Source organism: Homalodisca vitripennis, unplaced genomic scaffold (assembly GCF_021130785.1).
Source record: "Homalodisca vitripennis isolate AUS2020 unplaced genomic scaffold, UT_GWSS_2.1 ScUCBcl_4517;HRSCAF=10730, whole genome shotgun sequence".
NCBI classification, from domain to species: Eukaryota; Metazoa; Arthropoda; class Insecta; order Hemiptera; family Cicadellidae; genus Homalodisca; species Homalodisca vitripennis.
Window position 1 is genome coordinate 36,744 of NW_025780660.1, and position 24,231 is coordinate 60,974.

General features: G+C 32.1%; 1 protein-coding gene across 5 annotated transcripts; it reads right to left on the reverse strand.

Annotated features, from left to right (window-relative positions):
• Positions 1-2,292: 2,292 nt before the first annotated feature.
• LOC124372986 (protein angel homolog 1-like) lies at positions 2,293-22,270 on the reverse strand. Of its 5 annotated transcripts, none has more exons than XM_046831393.1 (10): positions 22,150-22,199; positions 21,966-22,025; positions 20,923-21,429; positions 19,358-19,599; positions 18,415-18,487; positions 14,312-14,618; positions 10,251-10,503; positions 5,916-5,965; positions 5,552-5,680; positions 2,293-4,206 (listed from the first exon to the last, which is right to left on the reverse strand). In XM_046831393.1, the coding sequence occupies exons 3-10, from the start codon at positions 20,939-20,941 to the stop codon at positions 4,059-4,061; spliced, it is 1,221 nt and encodes a 406-aa protein (XP_046687349.1). In that variant the 5' UTR covers positions 20,942-21,429; positions 21,966-22,025; positions 22,150-22,199; the 3' UTR covers positions 2,293-4,058. The 5 variants fall into 5 exon arrangements, with proteins under 5 accessions (XP_046687349.1, XP_046687350.1, XP_046687348.1 ...); XM_046831394.1 differs by having other exon boundaries at positions 20,923-21,031; positions 22,150-22,182; XM_046831392.1 differs by lacking the exon at positions 20,923-21,429 and having other exon boundaries at positions 22,150-22,270.
• Between the last annotated feature and the right edge of the window lie 1,961 nt (positions 22,271-24,231).

The following is a 24,231-nucleotide window of genomic DNA, read 5'->3' on the forward strand; positions in this document are numbered from 1 at the left end:
TTAGTCAATGACTCTAGGAAAGCTAAGTTTTTAGATTTACTTTTAGGTTTTAACCTTTGGACAACCATTTCTGATGTAACTAGGCCTAGTACGAATTTTGTGGATGGCGGATCATGTATTGACAACATTGCCACCACTGTACATTTTGACAGAATTGAGAATGCTGCAGTGGAGCCTATGGTTATGTCAGACCATCATGCGATTGTTCTAAAATGCAAATTGTTACCAAGGAAAGATAACGTTACCAGTCATGTAAATAGTAGGCTAACCAATGTAAATAGTTCTAAGCAAAAAGATTTTAAAATTGTCAGAACAATTGATTATATCAATTCATTGTATTTTGTCACTCTAATTAGTAAAATTAACTGGTTGCTTCTGTATGAGTTAAATAGCATAGATGATAAATTTGACTATTTTTTAAATAAATTTATGAACATTGTGAATATTGCTTTTCCTATTAAGTATGTACCAGCTGTTAGGGATTATTGTAAACTTCCCTCTTGGTATAATACAGACCTCAAAGAACTTAAGGAAAGTTGTTTATATATGTATGCTCAGTATAAGTCTACAGGCATAACCTACTTTAAAGAATGTTATATGAAATTAAAGAAGAAATATAAAAGCGATGTTAGAAGTTGTAAGCTACGTTTTAATTGTGAGAGGGTGTCATCTGCTAAAAATAAACCTAAAATTATGTGGTCTATTATTAATGAAAATATAAGTAATAGTGATAGGTCTAAAAGTACAGAAGTTGGAAGTAGTCTAACAGCTTGTGATTTCAATAACTTTTTTGTGAATAGTGTAAATGATCTCATTGCTAATGTGCCTTTTTCTAGTCAGTCTATGTCATACTATTTAAGTAAGTTAAGTTGTAATGTGTCTAACTGTGAATTTAGTATTACTGAAGTAAAGGTTGAACAGATGTATGATGCTATTAATTTGTTAAGTAATAGTTCATGTCTGGATGTGTATGGTTTTAATTCTGAGCTGTTTGAAACTTGCTGCACCTTTTATTGCCGAAGCTCTAGCCTATCTCTTGAATCTTTGTATTAATAATGGTACATTTCCAAGGTGCCTTAAGCTGGCAAAGGTTATACCACTGTATAAAAAAGGTTCACGGAAAGAACATAAGAGTTTTAGACCTGTCTCGATAATTCCAATTGTTTCAAAAGTGTTTGAGGTAATAATAAATAGGCAAGTAATTCAGTATTTTGAAAGTAACCTATTGTTATCAGATAGTCAGTTTGGTTTTAGGCCTAAGAGAGGAACACTAAATGCTATTGTAAAATTTATGAAGAACTGTATTTATGGTGTAGATGATAAAAAAGTGGTCATAGGCAAGTTCTTCGACATGTCTAAAGCCTTCGACACGGTAAATCATGAAATTTTGTTAGATAAACTTAAGTATTATGGTTTTGATGATCTGTCTTTACAATTTTTTAAATCATATCTCAAAGAGAGATATCAAATGGTTGCTTTTAATGGAAGCTCTTCTCAATACAATGCAGTTACAGCAGGGGTTCCACAAGGATCCATTTTGGGACCTGTATTATTTATAATTTATGTAAATGACCTGCCAGCCTCCATAAATAACAATGTGACAAGATCATACATGTTTGCAGACGACCTAGCAATCTTACTGAATGGTAAAAATCTTAATGTAGTAAATGATTCTCTATTAGTCGCTAACTCAATTGTGAATGATTGGTGTGCGGCGAACGTCCTCTGTGTAAACCATGAGAAAACTCAGGAGATTAATTTTAGTTTGCAACATAAACCTAACCATGATAATGTAAAGTTTCTAGGTGTTCACCTCCAAGAGAATCTGAAATGGAACAGACATATAGAAGTTTTATGTAAAAAATTAGCAAAAGGCATTTTTATGTTGTTAAGATTGAGATTAATTGTAAATATTGAAACATTAACTGCAGTATACTATGCACACATCCAGAGTCATTTGTCCTATGGAGTTATTGTATGGGGCAATGATCCTAACACCAAAAGACTTTTGATATTGCAGAAGAGAGCTATTAGGATAATGTGTAATGTAAACAATAGAACCCATTGCAAACCTTTGTTTAGACAATTAGAGGTGTTGACTGTGCCTTCTATATTTGTTCTGGATGTATTACTGTATGTTAAAAATAACTTGCAGACAATAACAGTAAATAGCTCTATACATAATTACTTTACTAGAAATTGTTCTAATCTTAGAGTAAACTACTGTACCTACCAGTGTACCAAAAATAGTTTTGTAGAGATAGGTATTAAAATTTATAACATGTTACCAAATCATATTAAATGTCTAGATTTTATTAGGTTTAAGAAATGCTTAAAAAATATCTTAGTAAATCTAGCAGCATACAGTTTAGATGAAGTTATAGATCATATTGAAGCTAACATAGTCTAGTTATGAATATTTTACTTTTATAATACAATTTGTTTTGTATGAGATGACGATGCCATGCATACCACATTTGTAACGGCAATAAAAATTCTGATTCTGATTCTGAAAAACAAAACAGTCCATCGGTGAAAATGTGTTGTATGTAGATGCTAAGGAGATAACTCTCAAATCATTACTCTTGCATGCTACAAATCTTACTATACTATATGACTCTTCGTATCTTTATATATGCTGTTTATGTAAATTCACAAATATACTAGACTGGTAAAAAATAGCCATTTATGCTTTTACCCATTATTTAATTAACTAGAATAATTTTATACCCTCAATCCTTTATCAGTATAGTACTGTATCTTGATCAGTGTCATTTTAAGTTTACCCACCTATTTATTACAAAACGATTTTATAACAAAATTACCTTTAATTACAGATTTATGTACGAAATTCAGTAATTAAACTCAGAATATCATACATATGTAAGGCACATACAAAATATATAATCTATAATAAAATAAATTAATATTAAAAACTCACATACACATACTCTAGCATGCTGATTAGAAGAGAACCCTTAAAGTTCTATTTGTAATTTAAATGTGTTTCTGACATCAGTTGTTCAATTTAGATTATATTGGAGTGCAAAATAAGGAAAAGCATCATTTCAAGCATTACCAAAATAATTGGTTAAATTCAATACAATCAAATATTATTTGGTGGTTTTTTAAGTAAGAAAGAACAATCACAACTAATGTTTTCATAATTTAAATTAGAGCTATACCGCAGTTATTTATCTCCAGTACTAATTACTGTACTACTGTATGTACTAATAGTCAAAGAATTTGAGTTTTAAACCTTAAAATTCATCATGACATAAAAAAAACTAACTAGTTAATAAATAATATTTTTACTGAAAACATTAATAAATATCAGAGAAAAAACATATGGGACAGTCATTTTTAAGTTTCAAAATCTTGGAAAGGAAATACATATGTCTATGATTCATTACTAACTACTACTTTACTGGTTTGAACTATACATACGAAACAAAATATCTAAACATTTATGGAGTTTCAACTTATCAATCTTAGATATTATTTAGTCTATTGTTAATTAATTTATACTTCATAAGCAGTACAAAATAAAATTTTCATTGCTTCATATTGAATTTTTCGTGTTAGCTTAGGTTATGACAGATAAAATCTTTGTAGAAGATACACCGAATTGGAAAAGGGATGACACAATTTAACAAACAATAAATGATTTCAGAAACAGAATTCATTATATTTAATAAACTACATCATAAAACTAATATGTGCCTAATATGTATGAACATTATAATATTATAGTCCACTAAAAATAAACAAATATTTGTTTGATATTGCATATTTGTAATAAAAATGTAGAATGAAATGTAATAACATTTCAAAGTAGATGATTCTCCTTCATTATCCCTCTTACTGCTATTGCCTGACTGGCTGGATGTTTTAAAACCTATTATTTAACTTATTTACTAAATGTGTGTTCTATTCATGTGTTCAAGTTGTGAAGCACGGATGGAGCTTGACATCCCAAGGCTTGAAAAGCAAAGATTCAGAAATCCAAGTCCAAAGGAGCATGTGATCACATGTAGCTGGGATTATTATGTACAAGATTAGTGTATGGGATATATAAAAGATGCTGTCAGAGGAAGGTGGTCTGATGCACAGAATTGGTTGGGTAGGTACGGGAAATAATACTTATAGTCCAACCATGATGGATAATGCAAACGAGAAACTAGCTGAAGTTGCTTACGACCTCCACTGCAACATAATTTTACAAAATATCAGCAAATTACAGTGTAAAAAAGGCCTGTACATTTCTGAGAGCACAACATCTCATAGGTAACTAGCTTGAAGTAGATGAATGATCCAGTTAAATAATTTCCGCTTCTGTGCACCACTTAAATTTGTTTTTGAGAGATTCATTATTCATTAATGGTATGAAATATATTAAGACAAGAAGTCTTGTAACACATAAATAATTTTTTTATCTCAATTAATTTCTACTCTGATGCCAAATATACTTTAAATAGTCTTTTTCGCTAAGTCAGAAAAAGTAGATAGATTTTTTTACATCTATATCATTAATTTATTCTCATGGGATTTATATATACTCAATATCTTGAAAACTGGTTGAGATACAAAAATCTTGTTTATAGAAGGCTAGGACATGTTATAAGCATTCCATAATACCTTTTACTTTTTCTCTAGATTTATAAATAACAGAGTATTGAATTAGTACAAATTGACTGGCTGCCATATTTAAACAAAATGGCTTACCGAGCTGGCCAATAAATTTAGCCAAGAAATTTATAGGATCAATATTTGTACCAATCTGTATGAGTTTCAGATTGTTTCAGCATTCCTATTACCAGTTCTCGATGATAGAATATTGTTATGGGATTTACATGTAATTAATATCTCTTAAAAGCAAATGTTGGTTCTTCTTAGCAACATACTAGAGCAGCCCGCAACAGTCTGATGACATTAAGGCAGTGTTGCCAAATCGCTGATGACCACCAGTTGTCTCAACTATAATATAGCTATTTATGGTCATACTGTTTGTTTGATTTACATATCTGCAAAACGGTAAAATCAAGCATATGTATAACAGTTTACAATAACAGCTGGTCATATTTATTTATAGAAACAAATGTTGAGATAAACCAGTAATTTTCCACACAATCATGTAAAACTAGCAACAGTATAGGGCACAGCATGTAGAGGATGGATTTAGCTGCACCAGCACCAGCCACACTCAGACTATTTCATTCTTGCAGGCTGCTTTAACAATAACATAATAATAGTAAAATAGAACTGCTTGTTACCTAAGAAAATAGATTAATTTCGTTTCCCTCAGAAATAAAGTAAATCTTTACTTCATGTTTAGAGGGAATAAATTAGCTACTGTACTTGTTTCCCTCAGAAATAAAGTAAATCTTTACTTCATGTTTAGAGGGAATAAATTAGCTACTGTACTTGTTTCCCTCAGAAATAAAGTAAATCTTTACTTCATGTTTACAGGGAATAAAATAGCTACTGTACTTTATATAGCAGGTGGAGTGAGGGAACTATCTTAATTAGTCATGTACTTCTTATTCTTTACCTGTAAAATATATAATCTTTTACAGACTTCCGTCTTTCAAACCAGTTTTCCAGACCTCCACATGCTTTGAAGGCAAATTGGTAAACATCCTCAAAGTTGAAAGGATGGTTCAAACACCATCGACAGGTACTGAAATCATATAAATAATTCATTATAAACACCTGTAATAATTTGCTACATGACATGTATGTGATAAAAAGTGATTGGATGTTTTATTTTAATTCCAAAACACTACATTATTCTTTTAACACCCAATCATTATGAAATTATATTTGTTTGATAAAAATCAGGAGATTGTGTTTAAACAATGTACTTTATTACCGAACGAGACTGTTAACAAAAATAAAAGAAGTATAAAACTTACTCATCCAGTGGGGGAATCAATTTCATTCCCCTTCCTTGAGCACTTTTATTCTACAACAAAGAGAATCACACATTACAACAATAGCATAATAACAAATAGAGGGATTAACAAATAATACATGTACAGTATAACACATTATGATAAGCTAAAGATGTGACATAAAGGTTACATTCAGATAAGATAATGTTTAGTGAATTCCTTCAAATATTCCATTACTGGCAAGCTACTACCTTGTTATTCATATACAAGCTAGAAGAAAGTGAAAAGGTGATTTTAACTTAACTCTTTGGTTAGTTATTTATTAACAATGGATGGTTTAAAATAATAAAGGAGTGTTATGGACAGTAGCCATTGTTAAAAATAATAAAACTTTCTGAAACAAAGTTAAGACTGGGTTAAACATGTTGGAGTTTTAACATTTCAACAAAAATACCAATGTTAAACTATGTACCAACAAGTATAATGACAAACCCTTCATAAAGTTAAATACATCAAAAAACATCAACAAAATCAATACCAAATAACTTGTTTTGAGCAATTCTTAAATCTACTTTAATGTCCCTCTGGTGAGGATGGTGACATTGGGGGTGAATTCGACTTGCTATCTGATAGTAGTCTGTTTTTGGGACCAATCCGAAGATTCTTGAGACTGTCTTCAATGTCCTTAAAAATTGTATATTAATGTTGCACTACGTAATAGAAAGTTTAGAAGTTGTTCCGTGCGCCAATAAACTAATTTGAATTGTTACTGACGAATATACAGGGTGTTCACAAAAGGGTGTTAAAAACATACGTGGGTGATAGTACCACCCAAACAAAAAATTTCATATGAACATATAACACGAAATGTCTCATTTAGTTGCCTAGCCACCATTTTGTATTTTATACTAAAAAAATGTCTAAAACTAGTTAAGCTAAAGAAAGCAAATTTGGCACATAGATTTAATAGATAAGAGATAAAGATAGTTGTGTTATTTTTTTGTCTTTAATGCTTGTGTTTCAAAATTTCGGGGAGGGGGGCTTGAACGCCCACTTACATATGGCCATGTATGACACATTAACACGTATGCAGCAGTCAGTTTGACTAAATGTACAATAAATTAAAATTCAGTTATATGTGTTTGTCATTCCATTACAATACATGAAAAACAAAGACACAATTTAAAAAAAAGTAATGATGGAACTGTTTCGTAAAAGTTTTTTATCATTAGTACTTTTTCTTTTTTCTTTCTCTTATCAAGAAATAAGTAGGTATAAAATACTTAGTCTTATTTAATTAAATTTTAGACTTCATTAAAGTGAAGTCAAAAGCATACTGTAACACAGTTCTTTTCTTTTGTATCTCTATAAAAACAATAATACAACAACACAGTTAAAAAGCAATAACCAGTTACTATGAATAAATAAATAACAAACAAGAAAACCATTAAGTGATAACAACATTGTTAAATTAATCAATATACATTTAATGTAATTCATTAAAATATTTCACAATATGAAAACATAAATCCAGCCACTTCCAAGATAATGTTTGTTTATAATTATTAAAATCAACATTAACTTAATTATACAACCTATTGTTTCAAAATATTGTTTTTGGTTCAGTGTTGATTAGTTTGCAGTTTTGTACATTTTTAGTGTTAATAGAAAGTTTGATAATGATGTATGAGACATATAATTCTTTATCTATATTTATTTTTATATCTTACACTCATATTTGTAAATAATAGTTTCTTGTAACTCCATAGTTATCTAAGATTTATATTTTATATTTATCATCAAAAAAGACTTCATTAATAATTAGAAACAAAAACAATTTATTTAGAGGAATTTATTGATTATAAACATGTCATTAAATCGTCAATGAAGGCCAAGTATACTTCAGTGTTTTTGAGGCAGTATGATCAGTTTAGGGTTTGTAAAATATTTTTTTATGTTAAATTCATAGTCCTTTAAGATATTTTCCCTGAATACAAAAAGTATAATTATGTTTTTGGATCATTCTATGTGCAATTTTAGGCACCATTTAAAGTAGGGAATGTAGACAGTTTTGAAATCAGGCTCAAATAAAAATGTGAGGTTTTCACAGCACATGCACATAAGTTATAGTTCAGGTTGCGACATGTTTTTTTTCATTTATGACTTCAATAAATTATAGTTTTATTACTATTTAAAAAATCTAAATGTTTAAACTTTTTTCTGAACAAAACATACATTTTCAGAAGTAAATAATACGCCACTCCCTGAAATTACAATATTATACATGTACATAATGTATAAAGTGTTCCACAAAGAAATCTTTGAACGTTTGATTTTATATTACTTGCCCATGTATGCACCTATGTAGAGTTGAAAATGTTTGGTGCATACATGGGCAAGTAATATAAAATCAAACGTTCAAAGACCTCTTTGTGGGAGCCTGACTATAAAATTGCCTAAATTTTAAATGCCCGTAATTTCATATGAAGTGATATAAAATTGTCCTACTTTTCTGTATTCTGGGAAGTTATGTTAAAGTGCTATGAATTTAACATAAAAACATATTTTTAAAACACAAAATTGATTTCACCACCTTAAAAGATAATGTATTTAAAAACACCATGACATGTCAAAATTGCATAATATTTTATGTTAAAAAGACCAAATTTTGGTCTAATTATTGTATCATGAACAGTTTTCAATAATACTTTATATAATACATTTTTGGTTTTTTTTTAATGCGGGTCATGAAATAAATGAGTAATGTATAGTTTTGCAGAATTTATCATGGGTCAATATTAACCATCTAGTTTTCAGTGAAGGATTATTTTAGGCAGTAATGTTACACACATGTATTATGGTTTACACAATATATAATATTGGTGGGAAGAATTCTTGCTTTCATATTACAATTTCTGTATTTCAGCCATTAACAAAACTTTATTATCTTTTGGTGGTTTAGGATATAGACAGATAAGATTTAACTGCATGAAACAAATTTAAAGAAAGAAGTTTTTGCCTGTATTTGCTTTGAAATAACTTAATAACATTTTCTGAATATACAGGATAAGATGTTTATAATTGAAGTATAGCACGATTGTTTACTTATGAACTATAGAGATAAATATATTTTTACTTTAATTTCACGAGGGGTGCTAATAAGTAGAACATCTGAGGTCATACTCAAGTGAATACCAAGACATCTTATCAGGCTGTTATGAAAGATTAAAAAGTCAGTTAAAAGCGTGCCACATATAATTTTTATCAGTCAGGTTAGTCTGATGTTCTTGTGCGAGAATAGCGAGACAAGTTTTCTGTTGCTGTTGAAACAAAGAGCGGTTATCGAGTTCTTTGTTGCAGACGATTGTCCACCCATCGACATTCATGGGCTAGTGTATAAGGTGACAAAACTATGTTAGAAATTAATTGGTATTGAAACCTAACAGTTATAAACATCGAAAATTACATGTAAATGATGCTTCTAGTTCTGGCTAACCATTGAGTGTAACGACGAGTCTTATGTTGATGTACACATCACACACCACTCTTTTATGGTTTCTCTTAAAAACTAGTCAGCCATATGATGCCAAGAATACTTACTCTTGGAATGAAAACCATAGTCTTGAAAGAAGTCTGACAAATTTTCACTAGTATAAAGATGAAGGAAATGATTTCCTAAATAACATCGCAACTGGAGATGAATCCTGGGTTCATTACTATGATGTGGAGAAAAAGTCAATTGGAGGAAAACAGACATTTGGAGTCACAATTTTCATAAAAGTTTGAAAGCTTTTTGAGCACTGCAAAGTTTATGGTGACTTTTGAGATCCACAAGGTGTGATTATGACCAAATAATTAACACAAGGTCAAATTATCAATTCTAATGTCTACTTGAGATACTGGAAAGAAGTAAAAAATTAGGATTAGAACACAGATAATTCTTACTCCATCACGGTAATGTGTGACCATTTTAAAATTTTAAAGCTGACAAACATGTAGAAAGATTAAACAAAAATGTTCAATTTTGAGAATTTAAAATGGTTTTAAATAAATTTTGCCTTTAATACTTTGATTTGGTTATCGTTTTGAACCTAAAATATTACACATTGAGTGAGAACAATTGTTTAGTTTATTCAATTTCAATAAATTCTGTTTTTGGTTAGTTTTAAAAGTGGCTATAACTAGTTAAATATTTAATTTTGACTTTAATATATCAACTTGGGAAATAAAATAAACACTGTATCAATCGTTTTAAACATATAAGTGTCAAGTTTTAAGTGTCTAATTTTTCTTTTTGCTACACTTTGACTTTTTGGGATTTAAACTGGATAAAAACTTATAGTAATAGTTAAATACCTCAATTTTCTTAGCATCTTTCGGCTCTTGTGATAGGGCTGCAGACTTGTGAACCTTGCAAGAAGATCGAATGTTGAAGTACTTGCGCAAGATGCCATTGGGTACTGCCAAAGATTCTCCCAGTGGGGTAAAGATATTTCGACTGTGACATGACAGTATGTGGTTGCAATCCGCATGGCCATTCCTCAGCAGAGAAATCAGACCAGAGTATTCAGAAACATTCAGGTCACCAGTGAGTATTACAGGATGATATCTGAAACAATACTTAATTTACATCACTGGTCTATTTAGGGTTGTGCAAAGTTCAAGTCAAAGCCCTTTAAAATAACTGTTATAAAAGCTAAAAAAAATGTTTTTTTTCCACTAGGAATTGTAGCATTTAAGTAGGAAATTTTGTAATCAAGCACAAATAAAAGTAAATGAAGATAAACTGAAGATTTTTTACAGTAGACATGGATTAATGAAATGATAAACCTAAGTAAATTACATATTTTTTAATAAAATATCATGTCATTCACTCCAGTTATCTGTCTTATTCTGTACATATTATAAGAATTCATTGCCCTTATCTTCAACTGATTTCTGTGTGTCAGATTATAATCAACTCTAAATAATACTTCAAGTGCCTACAATTCCTTACGATATAGGTCAGTCTCATACACGACTGACTAACTAACTAAAGTGTTGTGCTTTTAAATGTGAATAAATTATAATGAGACCAAAAATCCTACAATTATATTTTTGAACTTTAATATTAAATAATATGGCTCAATCAGGGCCGCTTTGGCGGGCCCGGAAAAGATATTCGACTGGGTCCCATCATGTCTCGCCACCGCATCGCAGTCACCCTGTAGATGTGTAGTGGAGCTCACTCAGCCTGGTAAAATTGTCCAAAAAAACCAATCTGAGTACGGGCCTGGGCACAATATTTACTACCAGTAATTTAAAGTTTGAGGGAGTGTAAATTCTGGTATATCCGCTTAGTACACAGGTGGTTTAGTTCTCCACTTATAAGGATTTTGACAATTCTTGTAATGTGTTACCAGTTTAAGGACATTTGGTACATAATTAAAAATTGCTTCAAGACAAAATCTGTATATTGCAATTTCTAACTTTCATAAATGAGTTAACAAATACAAAGAAATTGTATTTATGATGGAAGTACAAAGTCTATTTCTAATATCAGGAAAGCAAAAGGTGAAGAGCTACAACTATGAAGAAGAAATCAGATTCACCAAACTCAACTCCAATATTGAATACAATGAAGAGAATTAAACAATTGTTTGTTAGTTTTCAAAATGTCTGCTTTTTAAAGCTTCGGTCTCAGATATCTAAGAAATTGTTAAATGTAATGTTATTAAATTTTTTGCCCCGTTATTTTGTTTTTAGTTCCATTTAAGGCAGTTTGTTTTAATCTAACCTATATAAAAAAAAATTTATTGTTCAATAGTGTATACAGGATTCTTCAGCAGGAATTCTTGAAGCGAGCTCCTCAGTCTTTTTCTAGTAGGTTCTTAACACCTTCACTGCGACTCTACGCTGAGTGAACCTGACTAGTATCACTGTGATTCTGTGCCATAAGGCGGTTGCCGAAGTCAACGTGTTAATGAATTATCATGCTATAATGTTGGGATTGTGGATTTATTTTCAGCTGTAATGTAAATACTGTAACAGCAAGTTACTTTTAATTAATATACAGGGTGTACATAAAGTCCTGCACAGGTATAATATTTTCTGAACGATAACAGATAAATCAACAAGATTTGGTACATTAACACTACACCTAAAAATCTACTTTTTGAAGGAACTATCAGTTTTCTGTATCATCATGGGGACGTCCCGCAAGGAGTCAGAAGGAAATTTTAAATAGGAGCATAGGTGAATATGCACATCATTTTAAAGGGCTTATCTAGCAGAGTTTAATGCCGCAAACCGCACTCAAAAAGATTGATCCAGTACAAAATGGCGCCACCTTTCTATCAGTGCGCTTTAGTACAAAAGAGTTTGTCGTATTGCTTGTAGTTCTTCAACTACACTATGTCGCTTGACGAACGTGAAAGTATAACACTTCTTATTATGGTTGGTTGGGGAAACAACAGGCGATCACACGAGGAATCGCACACTGATAGAAAGGTTGGACAGCACTACTAAAACAAGAAAACTAGAATAGCCTACTATGAATAGACTGGCTAATAGGAAAGTCCAAATTGCGACCCAAAGATAAGAGCTTTCTAATTGTTACTGTTATCAGGTTTTCCCCATTATCAATATATTAGGACCAAATTTGTAACCCTTGAGGATAACTAACTTCATAATTCACTTCTGTACAACTGACAAGTATAATGTAGTATTTAGCTGCAGTATTCTTTGGTTGCAGTTTTGCTATACTAGGGTTATGGCTACTAATATAATGTAACCAAGTAAAACCTTTGAACAGCCGCCATTTTGTACTGGATCAATCTTTTTGAGTGCGGTTTGCGGCATTAAACTCTGCTAGATAAGCCCTTTAAAATGATGTGCATATTCACCTATGCTCCTATTTAAAATTTCCTTCTGACTCCTTGCGGGACGTCTCCATGATGATACAGAAAACTGATAGTTCCTTCAAAAAGTAAATTTTTAGGTGTAATGTTGATGTACCAAATCTTGTTGATTTATCTGTTATCGTTCAGAAAATATTATACCTGTGCAGGACTTTATGTACACCCTGTATATCTTTAACACATTCACTGCTAAAAAAAATATTGAAACTAATTACGCATGCTAAACATAATCTGTAGTTATACCTTATTAAGAGGCAATTTCAGGAACAGCAAAAAAACATTCAGATACCAAATTCCTCTAAAATGTGATGCCACTGGTTGTCTCCTATTGGAGACTGCAGCACATGGCGGAATATTGATTAACCCTTTAAGGAGTGTGTGTAAACTCTACATAATGAGTAAGGACGTCATATGACGTATACTCTTACAGTGGCCCAAAGGAGTACGGACGTCATATGACGTTTAGCCTCTGTATTTTTGTATTAACGTGAATGCATTGCTATTACTCATTGCCTTTAAGTAGGTTTGACTGTAAAGTGGTTCCATCTATCGGCAACATATTCAACTTCCATGTTTGTGCTTGCATTCACTTGTAATCTGATTGCAACCAGATTGCAGTAGCCACCCGGTAGAAGCCCCTGGTCGCATTGCGCGCGCATCACTTAGTTGTCAGAATATGCCGCCACATTACACTAGCCATTTCTTGTATACTGCGGCTATATTTACCTTGTGAGTGACATATTTCTTGAGCAACTATCTAGTTTGTTACTGTTGTCCAAATGGCAGGCAATATTGATTGAGTCTGCCGTAGTGAGGAAATAAGACATTTGATTTTGAAAAATACTGAAATATTGACTTGTAGAACACGTAGTCCTTTTTTCTAAAGCTTTCAAATGCAAAAAAAAATTTTTTAAGTTTAATTATTTACTCCTTTTGCTATTTTTTGGATTTTATCCATTACTATCAAAAGAAGACGTCATATAACGACCATACTCCATAAAGGGTTAATAACAGTTACAAAAAGTTTTTATTATTTTGAACGTCCTATTTCAGTAAAGTAAGTCGTTATATAATTTTCATTTACACTATTTAAAACATAACTCCCTCCACCCTCTGAATTTTCTTATGGGGCATGCCATTTATTAAAGAAGGTAAGTGCACACTTGAATCACTCAGTTTTAAGTCACTGCCAAATAACAGGCAATAATTGGTTATCCATATTGTACTTGGCTCCACTGCAAACCACACATAGTATACACATTACACATAGTAATGTAATGATAAACAAACACACTGCAAAGTTACTGAAAATGAAGCTATTATTATAACATGAAGTGTTGATTACTAGCAACATACTATGAAAAGGTAAACGTTTCAGTTCAAATACTGGAGGCAAACTAAGCATATATTATAACAATGATCACATTGGCAGTGAATATGTTGTTTATTTTAAGGATATTGTATGTTTTGTAGCAGTTCATATAGCTACCAATAATACTGTGAGAGGTGATAACTCACTTGTCAGTACCATAAGAGGCGATCCTCTCCATCTCTGCCAGCAGTACCATTAGTTGGCATAGTTTGACATCTACGAGGTGCGGGTTTTGCAGAAGATGTGTGTTTGCTACTACAACACAGTAGCCGGGGAAATCTTTCAGCTCCAGCTTCACTACCATGCCCACGTTGGGATAGCTCAACAACTGCAACTTGAGACACTGGTATAACACGGGGCTGAACTCCTTTAGTTTGAACCTACTATCTCTGTACAAGATGGCACAACCATCTGGCATACCCAAGCCACGTTCGACGTACAGGACAATATAACCTGTATGGAAAACAATGGCAACATTTTAAATAAGCAACAGACTGTCTTGTCTTTTTTGAGTTTTCCAACTTATTAAAATATAACATTTTACCACAGAAGACAATCTGTTCCAATTTCTGTTTTAGTCCCATGAAGATCTCCATGTCAAATGAAGAATTTTCACCAATTACCAGCATAAAGCCCCTATTCCTAGACACTGGCCTTTGGTAGCACTTTGCCAAGCAGAATTAAGGCAAGGGTAGGTATCAGTGGCATAACTAGGACTTGACTTTAGGGGGATAAATCTGATTGAAGAGCACGCCATACAAGTGGATAGAAATAAATCTGAATAAATCCAAATTTAATAAACTAGATAGGCCTACCGTAATTCAAATCAAAACAATTAATTTCTGTATTTTAGAAAGTTGAAATACTGTTACATGTATATTAAAAAATATAATTCAGCCCTTACAAGGGTGGGAGGGAGGGTTCTTTCCCTCATTCAAAAGAGAATTCTCCCCTCTTAGTTATTTTTTTATTTCATTTAATGGACCTACACCCAAACAATTTAAGATCAAACAAATTTGGTGGACAACAAAAATAAATCTGTATAATTGCACAGGTCTTTATTTTGCTTACTTTTCTTTTAGATAGAATTTGTATATAATGTCAGCCTATTGCAATTGTCCTCATGGTAGCACTTACCAAAAATTTCAGCATAACTTTATCAACCATGACCTTAGAGTTTAGAACCACCCTCCGTTCAAGTTTTTATATTATATATATATATATATATATATATATATATATATACCTATGCTGTACAAAAACAATGTGGCATGTGGAAATGATAACTGCCCCAAAAGAGCTCAAACAAGGTGGAGCTTGGTACAAACATTTATCTTATAAATATCTGAGCAAAGTTCATTGGCCAGCTTGGTCACAATTTATTATGTTTTGGCCGTTCAAACTTTGAACACAATTAACAATTCATTTATGAACAAAAAAGTGCTCGGAATGCTTATAACATTTTAAAAACATTTTGTAATTACCATTGTTTCTATATCTCAAACAGTTTTAGCGTACTGATTACTTTAAAATCCCATAAGAAATTTTCTGTAACCTAAATATGGTGGTAATAATGCAGAAATAATCTGAAACTTGTAACATAAATTGATCTGATAAATATCTTACCTAAGTTCATTGGCCAGCTAGGTACGCCATTTCGTTTCAGCTATTCAAACTTTAACAAAACTAGCAACTCTCAATACTTATGAAAGTAGAGAAAGAATCAAAAGTATTATGGAATGTAAAATTTTAAGTTTTTTATTAATAATGTTGCTTTTTTGTAATATTCTGTTCAAACTGCAATTTATTAAAGCTATGACTACAAAATGGACACAACAAAATATTACAGCAGAACCTTTCATATCAGACCGTCTGTGTTATCTGACTGTACTCCGTTGGCGAGCCTGTTCAGACTTGAAGAGTGACTCATTTACACTACAGTATTTTTTGTTCTTGTACCACAAACCGTAAGGTCAGCCGTGGTTCATGTGGAATGTGCTCTGACTACAATCTTCTACTGTTCTATGTTTGTTAATGTCAATACTGTGTGTTTTTCCCCAATTTATGACTATCGGTTATGAAGTGCTTTAATGTGAGGTTGCATATGTGGACAATGGCAACTCAAAAACGTAAACGTGTTTGTGTTTCTCCGCAACAAAAACTTGAAATGTTGCAACGTCAGGACGTTAGGAGTCTGTTATTAAGCTAGCTTTTAGGTTGGGTTTAGAAGTGACTACAGTAAAGGACTGGAAGAAGAGCTGTAAAAATCTGGAAGCGTCAGAACGACAGTCGAGATGGATGATACGTTAAAAAGCAGAAAAAAGTTGAAAAAAATTAAAACTAGAACTTGTGGATTAAGCGTTATAAATTTGTTTTTGTCAGGAAAGGGGCAAAGGAACACAATTGTCAGGCTCCATCGTAAAGGAAAAATGCATAAAACTGCATGACAAGTTGGGAGGTGATCTACAAAGGTTTAGTTAGTGAAAGGTGGCTACATAAATGGAAATTGCGTCATTGCATATGACATGTTATAATTGTGGGGGAAAACTCGTAAGTTGATGATAATGCTGCTAATGATTTTTTTTAAATTTGAGAAGTTGGTCATAGAACAGGAACTTGTACCTGAACAAGTCTACAATACAGATGAAACGGGCCTAAATAAAAAATGCTTCCATAAACTACTTTTACTGCTAAAAATGGGTCTGTGCTGGGAACAAAGCTTGCTAAAGACAGACTCACAATTACAACTTGTAGCAATGCCGCAGGAAGCCACAAAATGCTGTTGTTTGTCATAGGGAAATCTACGAAGCCAAGAGCGTTTAAACAGCTAAGCATGGCAACACTTCCAGTTTTGTATTGTAATCAATCATCTGCTTGGATAGATAGTCACTTGCTTAAGGAGTGGTTTTTTGATGAATTTGCCCTATCAGTAAACAAAAAAATGTAAAGTCTAAAAACTTACTTGTTCGTGCTGTTTTGCTCTTAGATAACGTTCCCAGTTACCCTTCTGAATCTTAACTAAAAAAAGGAAACGTCAAGGCTTCATTTTTACTGCCCAACATTACATCTATAATACAGCCTATGGACCAGGGCGTCATTGAGCGGTTAAAGAGAAGATACAGATAAAAATATTTCGTCTCTCTCGTGGAAAAAACAGAAGAAGGATGTAACCTTTTTAAGGCAATGAAAAGTTTAAATATAAAAGATGCCATCTATATTGTTCCTGCAGCTTTATATGAAATTAAACAAACCACCCTTCAAAAGGTTTGGAAAAAGATTTGGCCATCATTGAAACAAGAAAAATCTGAGACTGATCATGAGCCAACTCGACAGAAGCAGATGTTGAGACAGACAAAACAGAAAAATTACAAAATCTACAAGTTTCAGCACAATCTTCAGTTGAAAGATGAAGAAGAGTGATTTTTTGAAGGTGATGTTTCGTAAGTTGCAGCCAATAAAGATCTCAGCGACGGCCAAATCATTGCTATTATGCATAATGAAGCCGAGGAAGAAGAAATTGACTCGGATGAAGAGTAAACCACAAGTGACAACGAAGCAAGTTACTCTGCTGCTAAAGATGCCTTCGACATTGTACTTTAGAGCAACACCCAAGTGCAACCCTGATGGATGTATTTTGGACAAAAAAATGGAGGGACAATTCCGCAACGTCAAGATTGTCAAAATTGAAACAAAAATTCATTACTGAATTCTTTAAATAAGGTACTGTACAGTATACATGTGCTTATACTTTATTCACATTTTCATTTAATTTAAAAACTGTAAATGTATGAAATATATTCAACAACAAACGAATTCTGGTATTTACAAGTACAAGAGAGTTGTTTGCTTAATGTAGTACACTGCTTACATGTAGTTTTTTCTACCTAAGAAAGTGCGTTTTTTGCTCTTCCCGATATCCGACCTCTTGGGTGTTCCGATGAGAGGTTCTACTGTAATTGTATGTAGTTACAAATGAACGTGTAAGTTGTGTTGCAAACAGTGAAACATAAAATAAGTCTTGTAACGCGTGTGAATGTAAAATCAAAATTTTTGAATAATGTAAATGAAATATAACTTTAAATCTGCACTATATTGATTTTGGTTTGTACAACTTTTAACATTTCAAACCTCCAATAATGATAGGCTCTCTACTGATTAATCCTTTTTGTAAAACCTTCAAACATTGTATAATATTACATAAAAATGTCCAATGAAGGTCATCAAAACTGACACAGTATCATTCACATACCCTGTTCCTTAAAGGGGCGAAATAGCTCCTCCCGTACCTTCTCATTAGCTTCCACCTCCTGCAGGCAAATAATCTGAAAAATTACAGTCTAAGATTTAAAAAAATGCTATGCAATCTTTGGATTTTGTCTTAACTAACATCTAAGTATTTCAGTTTACACCATTTCAAAACACTGCAACACAATTAAAGTCTTGTAATATGTATATGTCAACAAATAAATGTTAAAAAAAAACATTTGTTTTGTTGTTTGCACTGCTTTTTTTAACAAAATTTTTATTCTCTTTGCTACCAATAATGTAGCTACGGTTGGAAGGGTCGATTCAATGTGAATGTTGAGTGTAGCTCAGTTCTCCTTCCTCTTAGTGCAGCATCTGGAATCTGATGCTGTCACAGACTTGGTTCCTAGAATTTGGAGTCATGTTCGTCTGAAGAGATAAAAAAAGTTTGCAGACGAAGAAGCTCAAAATGAACTCTTTATATGATTTTGACATCACAGACAACTAGACCACAAAATGTATTTCCGTAAATATAATAACTAATAAATAAACCAACTGAACACAATTCTATGAAAGATTCAACCCAACCATTGTCTTGTAATTTAGAGGAGTATAAAAAGGTGTACATATTTTATACCTCATAAACCACCCAGTTTGCCAGCCCCCAAAATAATTTTCTATATATGCCACTGGTAATGTTACTTTTCTTTATCATTCTTTGCAGATATAATTATGTTCCCCACCATGATGAGTAGGACCATTTTGTCACAAGTGCTTCTAAATCTAGTCGGAATAAAAACTAAGTTATTGGATGACACCAGACCAGTGACACTACAAGTCTAGCATCAAATAAGGGATAACAGATGGTAAAAGGCAGTGAGAGGTCATTCAAATACATACTTATCAGTTATTATACATCTATTTCAGAATAAATCTTAGGTACTTACATCAGGTGACTCAAACAGAATCTCTGATTGTAGAATACCCCTACGATAATCCCATTCCAGACATCTGGAGGGACACTGCTTGTAGTAGTATGAGTTTTGGAGGTTCTTCTCAATGTAAGTTTGGGCCAAGATGTTGTAGCTCATAATTTTGAACCGAAAATAGGGAATGGAGGTGAAGCGAACAAGACTCTTATCAAACTCATAATGTTGGAGGTGGACTCCTGGTACTGGACATCCAAGTTCTGCAATATTATTTGAGATTTTTAATTTAATTGCATTGTTTGTAGTCTCAATTCAGAACATAGTTTATTTAAAAAAAAAAAACAATGACACCAACACATAACATTGTTAATCAATACAGAAAAAGAATGTAAAGTTATTACTTTTAGTAAGGAATAGAAGTTACATGAAATTCATAAAAATGTTTGTATACTTAAACACTTAACAAGAAAATATAGTAATAAAAACTCAAATTAACACATAGTAAATATAATTAAGAGTGTCAGCACATCCTGATGTGTATTCATTAGCAATGTACTTAACAAACAAAATTATTTTAAGTTTGATACAAAACTTTTCACTATTCAAAATTGTTTCCATTCTCTAAGCTTTAAAATGTTGGACAAGCTCTTGTTTTACCAGATGTAATGTCAGGATGTGTAGGGGAGTATGAAGGCAAAAAAGATAATATCAGGTCCAATAAAACAATTAAACCAGTAATATAGTGCAGTTTCTTTTCTTTTTTTACTATTGGAGTATTTGGATTGATGTGTTTATCCAAAGTCATATAATCAACGTTTTGAACTGGCAGTGTAGTTATTTTACTTTGTTGAGTTGCCAGCTTACTTTAAGCTTATGATGGTTGTCACCAAAAGGATTATCAAGACAGCTGATCCTAATCAAAATCAAAACACAAAATATCAATGTTGTTTGGACAGAAATTAAAAATAAATTTGTTTAAACCTAACAATTTGAAACTTGGTTCTTTTGATTCAGGTTTTGGGTTTCAATGAAGGCCTTTCTATCAATATAACCATTTACAGTATGCTGCTTATGACTGAATGGTAATGCTAGATGCTACACAGATAAACAAGTCAGATAAAACAGTATAAGACATGACAGGAGAGGCCAAGTTTGCTAGAACAAAGAGGAAACAGGATTACGAAGAAGAGGAACATCAGTTTGATAAGTCTTCAATATGTACTTGTTAACATAAAGATACATCTTTCTTAGAAAGTACTAAAGATAAAGAATTACAATTTTTGTACATATAGTTTACACCCTTTTATGGAAATACATGCAAACTTGTGTATCTAATTCAATATTGAATGCACAAATATCTAATAAAAAAAGAAAATCTTTCACCACATTAAAGAAAGTAATTCAAAAGCATGGTACATTTTTGGGAAAGATTGGAAATAGCATGTATTTGCTACAACAATGTACATATTATGATCTAAAAATTTCAAGACCGAGTTTTACAGTTTCTGAGAGAAACATAACTAACGTTTTACATGCAAAGAATAGAGCTTTCCTAATCTCCTTTAAGGCTTTAAAACACTAACCTGGAGATTGACATCTCATCGATATGTGACTTTTGAATCATCACTAGACAGATGATTCACAGGACTTCTTGTTTGATTGTTAAGGACAGTATGTTCAGCAGTCTCCCATCTAGGGACAGCCATGTTATTCATTGCTATTTGGTTTGTGATGTACCCACTGAACAATGCTATTGCTAACTTTATCTCTTCCATCTGTTTGGAGAGCAAACGCATCATACATGTATAGAGTTGAATAGTAAATGCACTTCTCAAGAAGAGTCACCCTTGAGTAGGGAACACCTTACTCCCCTTCTGGCAAGTATTGTAAGAATCGAGAATGAAAAAAAATCTTGAAATAAGTGTTTTGAAAATGAAAACACCTCATTTATATAAACACTTGGATGGGTTCATTAAAAAAAAAATGGAACTCAGAAGTCTCCCTGGAATATTGTTCACAGTGCCATCCAATGATCAGACCTAGGATTAACCTCAGTGAGCCATCTGGTTTTAGATTATCTTTGGGTTTGCCTGTAAAAAATTGATTTATTAGAAAGAAGCATTGTATAGAATAAAATAAATATGATTTTAGAATCTTAGACAATTACTGTCCTTAAAACTCTCTAATAGCTTCAGTTTCAAGGCAGTGGATGCACAGTGTTTTGGTTCACAATAAAACAGCAAAAACAACAATGAGGATGAACACGTTAATTAAAATTATTTATATTTATTTAATTTAAACTTAACATAATAATAGTACTTACACATATCTTGAATACATTCATTAACAGTGGAGCAAAGATTTTATCTTGACTATTGTTTGGTGTAGACAAAAAAATTTTTTTGGATGAGTTCAGCGATCCAAATAAATGATAATTTACACATTTCTCAATATCTCTCAAGCCATAGAATTGGTAATTACACTTAATTCGGCAAAAATAATAAACTAAAACCTAATTATATTTGCAAGTTTAGTATTTCCTAATAATCTCCTCTTGAATTAATTTTATTTACAGTTTCGTGCATTTTTGTATTCCTTGAGAAAAGTAACAAATTAAAAAACTTACCCATCAACCCCAGACTCGTGTACTCTTCAAAACGGGCTAGATGTTTTGCCTCAATTGAGCCTTGAACAAACAACAAATAGACCTAATCAAATTTCGTTGAGCTAGTTTATAATTAACCTATTTTTAAATTTAATTTATTTCCAGTTTGTATTTTCACACAATAAGTAACTAGCTTTCTACTCACATTCAAAGTCCTCAATCTTGTAATTTCGGTCCATTGCAGATTAATAGGTTCTGTAAAATAATATAATCAGGTAGAATGTATCGAGAAGAAAATAAAAGCATACTATTATTAAAAATAAAAACATTTAATGAATCAAAAAGGATATTTGTTTACCATGTATTTTTTTATTTTACAGTGTAAAATGTATAAATATATAAGACATGAAGAATGTCTTCGAAATAATAAAGACCAAATAATTTTCTATAAAAATAAATCTTTTTGAGAATCATTTCAATGTTTGTTGGCTGAACAGTTAGCAAAGCCTTTCCTGTGTTATTTTCTGATGATGAAAATTTCTATCTGTACACGTGATAACTGCCGAATGAGCTCGCCTAGAGAGTAGAAATTCAGTAGGAAATTCTAGCTCAAGTACCTCTACGTTAGTGTTGAAAATGTTACACATCGGTCCATTGGAAGTCTCAATATTTATGGGCAAAAATAAAATTTAATAGATCTTCATTGGTCCATAAGTGTTGACAAGAAAAACACAGACTAAACAAATTGGTAAACAGGGTACATTGTGAAGGTTATTAATATAATTTTCCATTAACTTATCAACACTTATATGATGAATTTTTTTAAATTAAAGAATTTTAGCTTAACTTGTAATATCATCTTTTTAGCCAGCTAAAAGGTTGGTTTTTTTACTATGGTATGTTGGTTCTGAACACTCAAGAGAACTCAATTTGTGTCTATTTGTATATAGAAGAATAGTACATACCCGCGGCTTCACCTGCAATTTCGATGTGACATTCTGTGTATTTTATTGAATAGCTCCCACGATTTCACTAACACTAGAACTATTTTAGACCAATATGGAGAAACTACAAAGTCAAGTTCATAGCTCTCTAGTGAAAACATTTATGATTTAATATGATAGGGTTCTATGATATTTTTGAAATGGAATTAGTCATATGGTTAAGAGGAACAAAGGTTAAATGAAATGGCGAGTAATTCTTTTTTTACGCTTCTGATGGCATTTCTGAATCAAATTAATTATATTTTCGACACCAAATTTGTAGTTTGTTATTTTGCACTGAGAAAGAATAGTTATAGAACTATATACCGGGTGTCCCATGAAGAGGTTTAAACGTTTGATTTTATATTACTTGCCCATTTATGTACCGAACATTTTCACACTATAACAATTCATTAAATAGATTTTAAAAATATTATGTGAAAATTTCAGCTCTCTAGCAATTGTTGAAACAAAATGGTGGCATTTTGAAAAACTATAATTTAAAAACAGTAAAAAACAGTTCACCCACAGTGGTTTATACCTTCCAGTTGAACCTACCACTGGGCACAGCAAAAACCAATATGTCACTTAAATCTAGGCAACCCTATGGATGTCCAAGAGCAGCACATTACTAACCGTGATTGTCGAGATTCTGGGGTGCAAGTGCAATTCGATAGATTCTACTGGATCTACTGCGTAAGATGACTATTGGAGTTTGTTCCCTAACTATCAGAGGTTCTTGCTAGCCCCAACAAGGGTGTGCCACCCCGTCTGCTTTGACTGGAGAGGCTGGTTCAGAGCTGGCCTCCCCTTCTTCCGGGGGGGACATGACTTTGAGATTAGTGCCCTAATTCTTCCTCTAGGACCTCGATAGGAGGCGGCCATCAGCACTAAGGTTCTTACAGGACTAAATGCAATTTATAGGCTACTTGTCCTAAGAGAACAAAAAAAAAAAAAAAAAAACAAATATAATCCATCTACAGCGACAAACTGATAACAGCGCTTAACAAATGAATCGTAAGCTCTTGCAAAGAAATTCTGCAGTATCTGTATAAGTTCCTCTTCAATTGATTGTTTGATTCCTCATCATTATTCAAGCTAAGAGTATAAAATTGTTCCTTTAAGTAACCATATAGAAAGAAATCACACACAGTTAAAATCTGGGCATCGGGGTGGCCAATTTTAAAAATCACTTCCACGACCAATCCAACGCTTGTCATTTAGAAATCACTTGATAGGATTTGCGAAATGAGGAGGAGCACCATCTTGTTGGAAGAGTGCCTTATCCATTACTGGAACCTTAA

Excerpts from the sequence above, each read along its gene's own strand:
- LOC124372986 (XM_046831392.1), bottom strand. The coding sequence starts at position 22,183 with ATGGACCGAAATTACAAGATTGAGGACTTTGAAT. Across the intron at positions 22,026-22,149 it reads CAAGATTGAGGACTTTGAAT|GCTCAATTGAGGCAAAACAT; the intron begins GTGAGTAGAAAG and ends TGTTTGTTCAAG. Across the intron at positions 14,619-18,414 it reads TCGCCCCTTTAAGGAACAGG|GTTATATTGTCCTGTACGTC; the intron begins GTATGTGAATGA and ends TTTTCCATACAG.